This window comes from Oryzias latipes, chromosome 23 (assembly GCF_002234675.1).
Source record: "Oryzias latipes chromosome 23, ASM223467v1".
NCBI lineage: Eukaryota > Metazoa > Chordata > Actinopteri > Beloniformes > Adrianichthyidae > Oryzias > Oryzias latipes.
This window is the reverse complement of record NC_019881.2, coordinates 11,748,863-11,762,749: the sequence shown is the minus strand read 5'-3', so window position 1 is coordinate 11,762,749 and position 13,887 is coordinate 11,748,863. Positions and strand designations below refer to the sequence as shown.

Sequence of the window (13,887 nt, the reverse complement as noted above, 5' to 3'; positions counted from 1 at the left end):
TCACTTACCTGTGTGAGAGCCCACTTGTTTTTGTGCTTTGGGAGGGGCTGGTTCTCAGAGAGCAGGGTTTTAGAGGAATCCTCAGAAATGCCTGAATTGATCAAAATACCATTTTTGTGTTGTTGTTTTTTAATGAGGAATTAACATTATAATACACTTAAAAGCGAAAAAAAGGAAATTTTGAATGATATAGGACCTTTTTAATGGGAGTTAACAAGAAATTGTAATTTTTTTAGACCAGCCCCCAGTGGATGTTTTAGGAACTGCAACATTTGACACTTCCAGGTCAAAGACAGCTGGAGCTTATGTTTGTGACATGTCCGTGAGAAGTTCAAAGAAGTTTGGAATTCTGTAAACATCAACAAGATACATATCAGGAAACCCTTTACATGAATATTATGGATGTGTATCGGACCTTTCCAGCATCTGCTGTGTTGCATCTCCATGTCAACGGTCTTGATGTTTACACCCCCCCCCCCCCCCCCGTTTTCTGTTGTTGTTTTCTAGTATCCCGTTTGCCTTTCGCATGTTCCGTTCGTGAGTGAGCTTTGTGACTCAGTATTTACGGTTTGTGTTGGTAACGGGATTACATTACACGCATGTTTGGGCTGCAGCTTCAGCGCAGGCGCAGGCGGCTCCGCAGCAGCTGCCGTCACCTCCTTCTCCTCCTCTTCCTGAGAGGCGCCGCGTTGCTGACTCCGCTGCGGGCTTCCTCCTCTCCGCCAGCCGCGGTTGCCTGTGGACTCTCAGGTAGGACACCGAGCTCACCTGGAGGACTGCGGTGCAGCAGACCTGAGCTGTCGGACTTCTGCTTTGAATGAACAGATGTTCCGATTCTGCAGCCTTCATCCATCCTACGGTGGGGGGCGGGGGTGCAGCACAGCTGTGTGATCGTGCGCAGACTCGCATGCGTGTTCGTGTGTAACCTGCGTGTCGGTGTCGCCCCGCAGACAGATGGATGCCGCGGATCGTAACTGAGAGAACGTCCTCTCTGTCTCCTCTCCGCCGAGCTGCTGCGGCGCCGCGCGCGCAGGAACGACGTGCGCTCCCTGCAGCCGAAGACTACAGGAATTCACCCCCCACCCCCCACCCCGCCAGAAGAATTCTGCCTCATCATCTGCTCGCACAACATGGTCCCAGTGCTGCGCCCCAGGAAGGATGTGAGCTGAAGCAGCGCAGAGGAGCTGTCCGTCCGTCGTGGTGCTGATGCGGCTGTGACAGCGCGAGCATGGCCGCCGGGAAGTTACTGCTCTACGCCGGGCTCTCTTTGTCTCTCTGCGCCCTGGGCATGCTGGCTGTGGCGATGTGCTCCGACCACTGGTACGAGACCGACGCCAGGAGGTATCGGGAGCGGTGCCGAAGCTTTTCGAGTCGCCGCAAGGACCCGGGCTTCATGTACACCCCCAATAACAGCCTGCCGCTGCGGGCCAGCCAGAGCGGCGCGGCGCGCTGGGAGGAGCGGCTGCTGCCCGCGCGCAACCGGCTGCAACTGTTTGCCATGAGCGCCGCGGACGAGTGCAGCCGGCACCACAACTCCACCAACATGGGGCTGTGGAGGCGCTGCCACCGGGCCGGCTTCGACCACGAGACTGAGGAGCTCATCAGGAAAGGTAAGGCGCGAGGCCGCGGGGCATAGGCAGCTGATTAAGTAACACACGGCGTGTGTCACGTGCTCCTCCTCGTCCGTCTCGGTAACCGACGGAGCTGATGCGCTCTGATCGGCCACGCGACCAAAGGGCGAGCAAGGGCACGGGGCGCTTCATTGTGTCCGAAACGGACCATCTGTGCGCGGAGGGTGGCGTGACGCCTTTAAATCGAATGACGTCATCGTCAATTAAGGAGGCTGATGCTGAAATGTGAGAATGTAACCGCCTCGTGCACAGGTCACGAAACTCGAGAAATCTGCTCATCCTGTGGAAGTGACACCCGTGACTGAATGAGCTTCAGTTTCCACAGTTTGGAGAGTCAAAAACGATCCACGTCACTTGATCAACCTGGACTCTGAATTCCAACAGATGTACACCCACAGGACACCCAGCAGCCATGATTTCCGTCTGTAAGGGGCTGCAGCTGAGGTACTAGACTAATGACTATAGCTCCCCTCCATAGAGCTGCCATGGTCCATGCAGCTGCCACACCACTTCCTGAACATAAAGCCCTGAAAGGGGCCACACAGTGGTGTAGTGGTTAGTGAGAAGGTCCTGGTTCAAATCTTAGCTGTTCTTTCTGTGTGGAGTTTGCATATTTTGCTCCTGCAAAGTCCAAAACATACTTCAAAGGTTAATGGATTATTCTAAAGTGTGAATGTGTATGGTTGTGTCATCTTGCAATAGACTGGAGACCTGTCCTGGGTGTACCCCATCCTTACTCAACAAAACAGAAAGCAGAAAGCTACTCGTTTTCATAAGAAGTCGCTATTATCAGTTCTATTGTCAGACCGTCAGTGATCCACTTCACTTTTTTTTGAGTTGACTGAACCTATTCGGGTTTGCAGTGAGGATCTGTTGTGATACAAACATAGTTACGCCTTTTTTAAATGTTTTTTCAAAAAACTTGGAACACTTTTTGCACCATTTGAAGGGAAAAGAAAAAAAAACGTAAACTTTTTTAAATTTAACGTGAATTTTACATGATAAAACAATAATATATTTGAATGATATGTCCATAAAGTATTTTTCCCCCACACATGAATTCAAAGGCTCTTCAATACTTTTAGTGAAGGTCAAAATGTTTCAGAGGAATCACCAAAGACACCTCCATCAGCCCAGAATCCCTGGAGACTGAAGGTCAGACCTGGAAGGTGGGATCCATGTGCTGCTGTAGATTAGCAGATTGGAGATGGACCTGCTGCTTTCTGTGGCATTCCTGTGCTGAAGCTCCAAAGAGCTTCATCCCTGCAGCAATAAGCCAGGTTTCCTGATGTGCACATGCTTCATGCACACACAGGGTGCACGCTGCAGCCTCATTTCAAATAGGGCTTCGTGCACGAACCTTCATGTGACACAATGGTACATTTCCGTGAGTCAGTTTTGTGTAAAATAAGTGAATTTGCGTTTCTGCATGTCTGCTCTCTAATTGGTTTATGCTCAAAACCCAATCTGAGCCAAGAATTCTAGAAAATCGTAACTCAAATAAAGCAGAAACTCCACAGTCATGCATGCACAAAGACACGCATGTCATGAAACACAGTCCTCTGATCTGGTTTAAACGCTCCAAGGTCTGTCATCTGTTGTGACTAACGGAGATCTGATAGGGTGGCAGATCTTAATGAGGTTGACACTCATGTGGATGGCTTGTCTCCTCCCCTGGCATCAGCATTTATGTCATTTGGTTCTGAAAAAATGCTACAGTTACATGTAATGACAGCTTCATCACCTGGTCTTTGGTGATTCGGAAGCTTATGATCTGAGGATCTCTGCCTCTCCTTTTCCCTCTGATGCTGCTCAATCAGTAGTTTTTTTGTTAAAACTTGAACATCCTTTGAAAGCCTCCACTGATCTGTACGGTCCAGTCCAGTCTGGCATTTGGAGCGTTTCCATTAGAAAATGGACTCACCATTTTCCGTAGCATTTTCCGTAGCAAACCGTACCATTTTCAGTTGTAGATCCATAGAAAAATGGACCACACCAGTTCTGTTCAAACCCACTGATTGGCTGAAGGTCATCAGAAACAAAAGGAAGCTCCAAGAAAGCAGCTGTTCCTCTTTGCCGCCTGTAATTTTCTCTTTAAACAAATTAAATGCTTTGTATCTACGAAGAACCAAAATTGGAAAAAAAAGACCTGTGGGGACAAAGAGCCTAAGCGGTACCGCTCAGTAGAAACAAGGCTTTATGTCTGATCTATTCTTCACGTTGTGTCCTCTGCCTGTCCTTTTACCTTCTGTTCTCCAACCTGAAGAAGCTGAGCTCCAAGCTCAGCCTGATTGAAGGTTTTAGGATGTTTGGGGGAACTGCACCAGGGTCATTGTAGTGGGAGGTTTCCATGGAAACGAAATGAAGGTCATTTATGAGGGCCAAAGACGCCAATGACTCAAATTTAGATTCCTATGAAGGAATTGGCAATGCGACTTTTTCAAATGAAAAGGTGACGATCATTAATGCGAGTTTCTGGCTTCGGCATTTGAAACTCTTGTGCTCAGGTGTTTTAAGTTTGTTTTTGGGCTCTATGGACAAAACACGTCGCTTTAGAACGTGCGTCAAGCTTAACAAGTAGAACTTTGACTAATCAGGGTCTTGGATTTGGTAGTGAAGCATGGATGGCGTCCTTCTTAACTCACAGAAGTGCAGACAGTTTGAAAATTGATCATGAAGGATGAATTAATAATTGCAGTTTGCACCAAGTCTTTTTTTATATATTTGAATAGAGCTGTGAAAGGAAAAGTCTGGAGCAAGATTCACCAGATCCGCACCGCTCAAGAACCCGCGCCACATACTGTATCTGTGTGAATGTGGCGTGAGAGCTGGAGGCCGCACAGCCCAGTGTTTCAGGATTTCTGCTTGGATCTCTGAAGCCTACAGCACTTCTGCACAGGATGGCTGCTCATCTTCAGTTCTGACATTTTGTCAGGTTTTTTGTTTGCCGTCCCACAGACGTCCTCACAACGACCTCCAGGACAGTTGACCCGTTTAACACTGGAGATGTCGCTGATTGATATACCTTAACTTTCTGACCATTAACAAGATCAATGTAAATCAGCAGATTCTGACGTAGAAAAAAGTAGCTTTTCACATCAGCTTTACATCAATGTGTAACACACTGCTATGGTAAAGGGTTGCATTACGGTGCAAAAGCTTTTCTTCGCTTTAGAATCCGCTGGAATCACGTTGATAGGGTTAACAGTTAAAGAGTTGCAGAAATGGAAAGATTTTTAACACGAAATCCAGTGTAAAAGGGGTTAAGGTTGTCTTAATGTAGTTTTACTGAAATCCTTACACTTCCTCCACCATGCTTCACTGCTGGTCTGAGGTGTTTCTGTGAAATGTGCATGGAACCAAACATTTTTGTTTCAATGCTGTGGATTTCATACAAAAGACACTTTTGCCCCCCCATCCCTCACCCCCAACAAACCCCTGTGTTTGGTCTTCTTACTGCCCCAGCAAACGGTGTAAATGTTCTCTCAGAGGGTCGATGGCTTTGTTTGTGTTCAGGTCATTTTAGTGGTGTTGTGTTCAGTTGTTCGGCTCAGTGGACTTCCCTCCGTCGCAGGTTTCACTTTTCTCTCTCCACTCAGCTGTTTTCATATCCAGGTAATCAGTTCTCAGCATACAAACGTCCACGTTTAGTTTTTCTGTCAGGGCTTCTCTCTGAGCACACTGTGGCTCCCTGTGGCTCCCTGTGGTTCAGTGTCTGTCTCGTGTTTGTTCTGTCAGGTTCAGGGTTCCAGTGTCCGTTTATCCACTTAATACTTTTCGTCATTTGATGTCTCCATCAGCACCTTTTTCAGCGTCTGGAGGAAATGTTTCCATAATCGATCTCAGCAGCAGACCACCTCACGCTGATGCTCTAAACGTTCCTGCTGCTCGTCTTCAAAGGTGAACGCGTGCGCTCTGATTCACTCTGAGGCAGAAACACTCCTATTCTTCATCTCTCTGCTCTTTAAACGTGTTCTGCTCCATCTCATGTTTCTCTGTGAAAACCTTTAATCACTTATTTTTAAAATCCACGCTGCCTGCAGTGTTGAGAATGTTACTTTAAAAAAGTATCAGTTATAGATATTCATTACTTTAGCCGAAAAATAACTGACTTTGTTACTGAGTTCTTCCATAGAATAGAAAAGAATAGAATAGAATAGAATAGAATAGAATAGAATAGAATAGAATAGAATAGAATAGAATAGAATAGAATAGAATAGAATAGAATAGAATAGAGAAGGAAATTCAAAAGTGGCCAACATGTTTCTAAATTATAATCTAATAAAAAAAACATATAGTAAAAGGGATAAGTTGTGTAACTGCAAAAAAGCTGCTTTATGTCCAAATTGAGATTTTTCTGATCAGTTTTCAATAGTCAATTAAATTGATCAAAATAGAACCTTTGATATTTATCGAATAGAATGTTTTCTTGTTCAGAAAAAAAGTAAACATTTAAATAAGGTTTGTTTATCTCTGTAGGCCTTGTTGTCCCATCGGGGAAACTATCAATCTAAGTGCTTATTAATGAGAGATTACAAGAGTAAGTTCTACTTACATCTGTGTTATTTTATGATGGAAAACCAGTTTTGAATGAACTTTAGTGGACATGTATTCATCTTCTGAATGGCAGTGACACCCCCCCCCCCCCAACACTCGTCTTTCTTTGCTCCATTTCATCAATGTCTGATCAACAGAAGAAAGTCCTGTGGGCCTGCAGAAAGAGCCCGCATCAGTCAGATCCTCACTCTTCCTTTCCAAAGACTGGCTGTCTTTAGAGTGAGGGGGTGGGTGGGGGGTTGTGTTCACAGCTGCATCCTTCTGAAGCGAGGCCTTTTTCATGGCTCCAATGTAAAGAGCAGCACAGGAAGTGGACTGAAGAAAGACATCATTATCGTGCAAGAGGAGTATTTAGAGTGAAAGGAGGCTGTTGTGTTTCTTACAAGACTTGGATGACAGCTTCATCAGCAGCAGCCAGGACAAAGGAGATGAGAAGAGGAGGAAGGAGAGGAGAACAGAAGAAGGGAGAAAAGGAAAGAGATAAGAATAATAAGAGGAAGAGGAGAAGGACAGGAAGAAAGGAAAGAGTGGAAGAGGGAGCTGGAGTGCACAATCCACCTATCTGTTCATTTATTTATCTGTCCGTCCGTCCAGCTGAGTGGTCACATTCATGTCATAACCAAAACACCTCTCTGAGGGAGCAGCTGACAGACTGCGTTGGAAGAGGTGACAAACCTCTTCATCAGAACTCGCATTTCAGATTATCTGGAGGCTTTCAAAGAAGTTCAGGAACATCCTGATAAGAAGTAATTAACTGCAGCATTCTTTGGAAGCTAAAAAGCCATGAATAATTTTACTGGTTCTTTTTGAAACTGGATGTTCCTGATTTTGGAAATGTTGTCGAACTGAAAAAGAAGGATCTACAAGGATTAAAAGTCATTTTTTCCAAGCTTTCTGTCAGCTGCCTCATACTTGACGTTTGTTATTCTTCCGACTACAGTTAGAGGAGCATACGAGCGCCGATGCAGCTGTTCCATAGAATCAAGGAGGTCTGGAATGGCTGAAAGTCCACTTCATTAAAAATCCAGAAATCTTCATTTAGCCCCTTAGAGTCCCACTCCAATGACAAGTGTGAGTTTGGTGTTTTGGATGATGGAGGACACAGATGAGGAAAATTAAGATTAAATTGTATATCTGAATGTTTCTTTATTCAAGTCGTTCTGAATCAGGAGCAGACAAAAAAATGCAGTTTGAAAAAGAGGGTATTTGTGACGTAGAAAGTACGCAGTCCAGTTTAAGGGCATTGAATCACGTGACGGTGAACATGCTGTCGTGAACCACAACGTGGACTACAATAATCAGCTGGTTAGGAGTCATAAACTGGACTGAGGCTATGTCCCAATCTCTTCCCAACTCACTACTTAGTGCACTAAATAGTGCATTCACCATTTTGTAGTGTTGTCCGAATCTACTATTTCCAAAATCGAGTGCCCTAGAAACGTCCCAGAAATCAAGTGTGCATCGATGCTCACTAGATGGGTGAATATAGACCCCAATGCATTGCGTTTGAACAATTTTGGTAAAGAAAATGTATTTAAATGTATTTTTTAAAATAAAATAACAACGTTTTTATCTTCAGAACACAGTTGTTTAATAAATAATCGTTGCAAAACGCTCACATCTATGAGATTTCCACTTTGTGAAATAAAAAGTTGTGAGGATGGTGTCTAAATTGCTTTGATAATCCAGGGCATTACATAGTGCCGCACTATATAGTTTTTAGTAGTTGGGGATTACGGAGGGAATTCGGAAACAGCCTGAGTGACCCCTCCCTCTGGCATTCCAAACAGGAAGTACCCACTGGTTCCACAAATAAAAAAATAAACAGCTATTACTCATTCTCTTAGTCAGAATAACAATTTTTGCTCGGTTAATTTTTTTATTTTTAACGTTTTGTTGATAAACCTAATTTTTCTTTATATTTTTTCTTTATTGCAAGTTTTTCAAGTTATAAACGGACCAATCAGATGTCCTATTATAAAAGTAAGTGGTCTGATATCCAACTTTCAAATTGTTTGATTGACAGATTCTCTCGAGCCCGCTTCAAGGCATGGTATGCAAAAGGTGCCCCCCCATCCTATCCATCCTACCTCATGTTCTGTGTCGTTGAGTGTGCATTCCGTGTTTTAAATGGAGTGTTGTTTTTTTTGCTTGCATCTATACATTGTAGACAGCGCTGAGATATGATTTTTTTGTTGTTGCCATAAATGACCCCCCCCCCACTTGTGGTCTATACCCGTGCTAAGTAAGGAGCGCCTGTTGTGATCTTCATCCACAGTCAAGCCACAAGTCAGCCTTGTACTGTTTGTGTGTACTCTCTGACTGTTTGTCTGTTTGGGGTTTTACTGAAAAAGAACAATGAATTTCCCTCAGGATTAATAAAGTATAGCGATTTGATTTGATTGAAGTGGTAGGGGTGTGGCCTTCCAACAAGCTAGCTCCTGATTGGCAAGAGTGGTTGCTATAGAAATGATGGCTCAGACCAATTCATATCACTGGCTCCAACATGGCGGCATCCATATTGCCAAAAATCTGTGACTGAATTGATTTAATTTGCCTGGATGTAAACTATTTTCTATGGATGACATCTCACTTGGTTGGTCCAGTTCTTTAGATACAGTCAGTAGTTCTAATAGATCTGGGTATCAATGGCAACCAGGTGTCTGAAAACATGACATGAAAATACGGTTTGTCAACAGCAATTATTAACAAAGAGTCTACAGTCTGTGTACAGTCAGACAGAGTAACACAATATCTTTGACAGTGGCCATCTGGAATCCTTCCATTCCTCATCTATCACTGTCCCTTCTGTTCACCACATGACTGTGGGGGAAACTTTGGATTTCATTCTCCTCCGGTGGTCGGCTCATTTTGTCAGTTGAAGCTCTAAACTCATCCATCCAGGCTCTTTATGAAGGAACGCCTCAGCAGATTGGTACTCTGGCAGTATTTTTGACAGTATGATACATTAAGTTGATGTAGGGGCTGCACGATATGAGGAAAAACTCGCGATTTGCGATATTAGTGATCAATTTTGCAATGAGGATATAACTTGCGGTGTATAAACATATAGCAAAACAACCAAAAACATAATTTGCATTTCACTGAAACAGTTTAAAAATTATACTCCAAATGACCCTCGTCTCCATACGAGGCGAACATCCAACATAAAAGGGCTCCATCTGATTGGTCAACAACGTGTATGGGTGCATCTGATTGGTCAAATGCATAAATGGATTTAGTCGATTTATTATATACTTCAAGCTGCCATAAGATTGTTTTAGCACATTTATGGTAACCATGTATTGCAATTTTCATCGTCTTTGCGAAATGCGTATTGTACAGCTTGATATCGCGATAACGATAAATTTGCTATGTATTGTGCAGGCCTAAGTAAATGTCTTAGGTCTGCAGGGTCATGTTTTCTGAATCGAAACCAAACCTCCTTCAGATTCCTGATCCCTCGTTATTTATGTTAATGTTATGAATTTTAATATCTCAGTTTTCTGTTGGGATTCTTAGGTTCCTTTCTTCCTTTTCTTTTTTTACAGTGCTTGTTTCACGTTCTTCTGCATTCTAGAAACATCTGACAGAAAAAAACTGAATGCAACAGAAACAGAAACATGCAACAGAAAAAAGCCTCTTTTTTTTGTTTGTAACGTGATGCGTCTTTTTCTCTTCTTCCATCCCTCTGATGAGACTTTTCTCACAAAGATGCGGGTAGTTTTAGTCATGTGCGTGAAGCTGTGGCATCTTTGTTGTTTTTTTACAGAACCTTGAAAGTTCTGAAAGGATCTTGTACTTTTGGATATTTTAAATTTTCTTTTAACAGCAGGAACAAACAAATCTATACAAAAGAATAGTTTGAGTTATTAAAATGAAATTAGATACCAGACTTTGTCTAAATCCGGTATTTTTTAACCACAGCACCTGGGGTCAAATTTAGCCACAGTTTGTTTATTTATTTTCACATATTTTTTTAATTTTATTTATTTTTTTCTATTTTCTTGTTTTTATTATCACTATTTTTTTCTTTTTATTTGAATGCTGCAGACCAAAATGAACAGACAAAAGTAATCTAACATTCAAAGCTTGGAAGAAATTTGTTCTTGGGTTCTTCAGAGTTAATCATAAATCAGTCTTTTTAAAAAGGAAACGCAAGTTTACAAAAAATACTTTTTTGCAATACATTTCAAAAAGGTAACATTTTCAAATGTAAATAAAAAAACCAAAGTATTTTCATTGCCCGAAACTAGAAGTACATTCACTCAAATTTTAGCCACAAATGAACAGATGAGACAATGATTGGATACAGTTCAGTAGCTCTGTGGCCCAAAACATATTTCCGCTCTGAGGATAATAAAGATTACTTTACCTTACCTTAACAGTAAAATCAGAACATTTTTCATCTGTAAAATCATAAATCCATTGTTGTTGTAATTTATCCAAACAACAACAATAAGTGCTGGTCACCATGGTTATGAGCAAAAGCTTCTGTTTCAGACAAAATGTAACAGAAACAGTTCTATGATTTCTGTTTTAAAATGGAAAATCGATAAATTAATTATTTTCTTTTTGTTCTCTTCTTTTTTTTACGCTTTCATCTTCTCAGTCCTGTGTGTGTCTTCTGCCTGTTAAAGGTTTTGGGAAAAGTCAAACATGGGTTTGGTAGTTTATTCTTTTTAAATACTTTTTTATTTGACTTTTTTTAAGATAAAAATCCTCAGTCAGCTGCTATATCCTGGTTTCATTCCGGGATTATTGAAGGAATTTGCTCCAACATGACTCTGCTCTTCCGGCTGGTTCCGGGGAGGAACACCGGCTTCCAGGAATGGCTTTGAAACATCCAGGAGGGTGGGCTGAGGAGGAAATGTGGATGGCTCCACGCACTGGCCAATCATCACACCATCTGCAGAATGAATCATGGCAGATATGAAAGTCAAAAGGATCCACGTAAAAGCTTTGGAATGAGTCATAAAAAAGGGGAAGTTCCTGCTGGTAGTCTGTCCACTTTCCTTTATGCCAGCAGGCTTCCACGGCTGACTGGACGAAGCATCTTCTCAGAAAGACTCTTTGATTGCTTCATCTGGATGGAGGTGACCATCGGTGTGGGCCTGACGGATCTCGGCTTCCTGTTTCATCTTTATTTGCTCCACAATTTGGACAACTTTTCATGAAAGCTTCATGAAAGCAGTCTCTTCGGTGGAACTTACCTGGTTGTGTTGAAGAACTTAGACCTGAGTCACGCGGAGGTGATCGTCCTGATGACCCGCAGAGGAAAGACTTTCTCTTGAAAACCAGCAGGTGCCGGCAGTGTCTGTCAGGGCGGCTCTCTGGGACGCCGTCTCACCTCGCTGTTGTTACGACGACACAACACAGGCGGAGGACAGTGACCTCCCAGCAGCTCGGCCCCACAGCACTGATGTAACACGATCCATGCAGAACCTGAAGCACAGATGCAGACTTCGACACGGGATCTCTCTGGTGCTGCCACACTGCTGTTACCAACCGCAGGCTTGGCTCTTACTCCACATCTCATTAATAAATCAATGCATGTCCTTCCTCCATGAATGTCCTCCTGTTCTCTCCCACCAGCTGCCCTCATCAGATGCATCATGGAGCCTCTGTCCTCAGCCTGCAGGTGGAACTTAACCTTAAAATTACAGTTTAATTTCCAAACACATTCAGGGCTCCACCCCCCATTCTAGTTTTTAGGGATCGTGGGAACCTTTGTGTCTTGCTAGTGCTTCCTTATCAAATACAACTGTTTAATAGATTCTGGCCTGCATGGTCAATCAGAATTACAGCTGTGTATTTAGAGAAAAATGCAAACATCTCAATGTTCTACTTTTCAAAGGGAGCTATGTGTAATGAAAAATATCTCCCCTTCTCTGTGCTTTCAGAGCAAACACACATATGATAATCTACTACTGGACCTCAGAATGTTTGATCCCAAACGACCCCCAAACCCTTCATTCATAACCAGATAAAGTATTTTTTTTTTAAAAGGGCACACTGCTCCTTATTGTATGGAGGTCTTGAAACAGTTTTGGACAATATCAGAGTGATCTAATTTTTTGTATATGAGAACTGGACTGAGTGACCCCTCCCCCAAACAGGAAGTACCCACTGGTTCCAAGAAGCCAAAACCCCATAGACTTCTGTAGAGGAATAAACAGCTGTTACTCTGTCATTCTATTGGTCAGAATAACTATTCTGGATCTGATACCTTCCAACATGCAACATCCTCATTTTTTCACGTTTTCTGTAGTTCTACTTCTTGAAGTTATAAACTGACCAATTAGATGCCTCCATGTGGTTTCACGTCAAACGCCGGGGTGTGGACTTCCAACAAGCTCATTCCTGTTTGGCCATGGGTTGCCATACAATCGTTGGCCTAGACCAACTCAGACCAATCACTGCTTTGCTCTACATTACAGTGAAAGTGGTAGTCTTTCAAGCTGATACTACATTTAGCTCAGTATTTTGAATTTTGAAATTTGAAAAGACCAAAACCAAGATTCTGTTAGTGGCAATTTTTAAAAACAGTTTAATTCCTTATGGTCTTGCTATTTTGAGAATTTCTGTTTTAGCGAGTTCGTATGCTAGTTTCTGAAAACGTGAAGTAATTTCCATTTTCCAAAACTGCTTAATCCCTTTTTGGGTCATGGGGTTGCTGGAGCCTATCCCAGCTACTGTTGGGTGAAGGTGAAGTACAGCCTTGACAAGATGTCATTCGGCGAAGTCACACAATAAAATAATCAGCATATGTAGCATATTTGTGGATCACATGCACCTACACATGCAAAAGAACATCCAAACTACACACAGAAAGGTCCTGAGAGTACCTAAGTAAATGGCTCTAAAGTAAAATGTCTCTCAAAAGTTTCGTTGCAGACTTACTGTGTGTAACGGTTTCAGTTCTTTGTGTTTGGTTCCTTGATTTCCTGTTTTATTTTGTAGTATTTCCTGTTTTGTTGTTGTTTTTCGAGTTTTACCTTTCCCCATCAATCCTGAATGTTTCCACCTGTGTCTCGTTTGTCTGCATGTATTTAAGTCTTGTCATTCCCTTCCTCCTGTGCTGCTCCATAGGTTAATGTTTCCCTGTTTCTAGTGGTCCAAGTCTATTTCGCGGTTTGAGTTTTTCTAGCCTGCTCAGCAGTGGTTTTTGGTTTTGTTAGTCTGTTTAACTTTATTAAAGATCCTGTTCCTCTGGAATCTGCTGCCTCCTCATCCTCACTGCGCTTGGGTACTTCCCCTACCTTTTCCCGTAACACTGTGATGAAAATTAGTTTTGGTTTATTTTAAATACAGTACAGACCAAAAGTTTGGACACACCTCCTCATTGAAAGATCTTTATTTATTTTCACGACTATGAAAATTGTAGATTCACACTGAAGGCTTTAAAACTGTGAATTAAGACATGTGGAATTACATACATAAAAAAAAAGTGTGAAACAACGGAAAATATGTCATATTGTAGGTTCTACAAAGTAGCTACATTTTGATTTGATTACTGCTTTGCACACTCTTGGCATTCTCATGATGAGCATCAAGAGGTAGTTGCCTGAAATATTTTTCACTTCACAGGTGTGCCCTGTCCGGTTTTTTAACTGTTATTTCTTACCTTATAAATGGGGTTGGGACCATCAGTTGTGTTGTGCAGAAGTCAGGTGGATACACAGTTGATAGTCCTACT

The 13,887-nt window shown here is 42.5% G+C and overlaps 1 protein-coding gene across 2 annotated transcripts in view; it reads left to right on the top strand.

Moving 5' to 3' along the window:
- The first annotated feature begins 513 nt into the window (after positions 1-513).
- Positions 514-13,887, top strand: part of tmem178b (transmembrane protein 178B) — a 56,126-nt gene continuing 42,752 nt past the window's right edge. Inside the window, exons 1-2 of one of the 2 annotated variants that reach the window (XM_023952419.1) lie at positions 514-750; positions 951-1,610. In XM_023952419.1, the coding sequence (XP_023808187.1) occupies positions 1,229-1,610 (382 nt within the window). In that variant the 5' untranslated portion in view covers positions 514-750; positions 951-1,228. Of the gene's footprint in view, positions 1,611-13,887 lie in introns of both variants that reach the window. The other variant, XM_020714075.2, reaches the window with a different exon arrangement.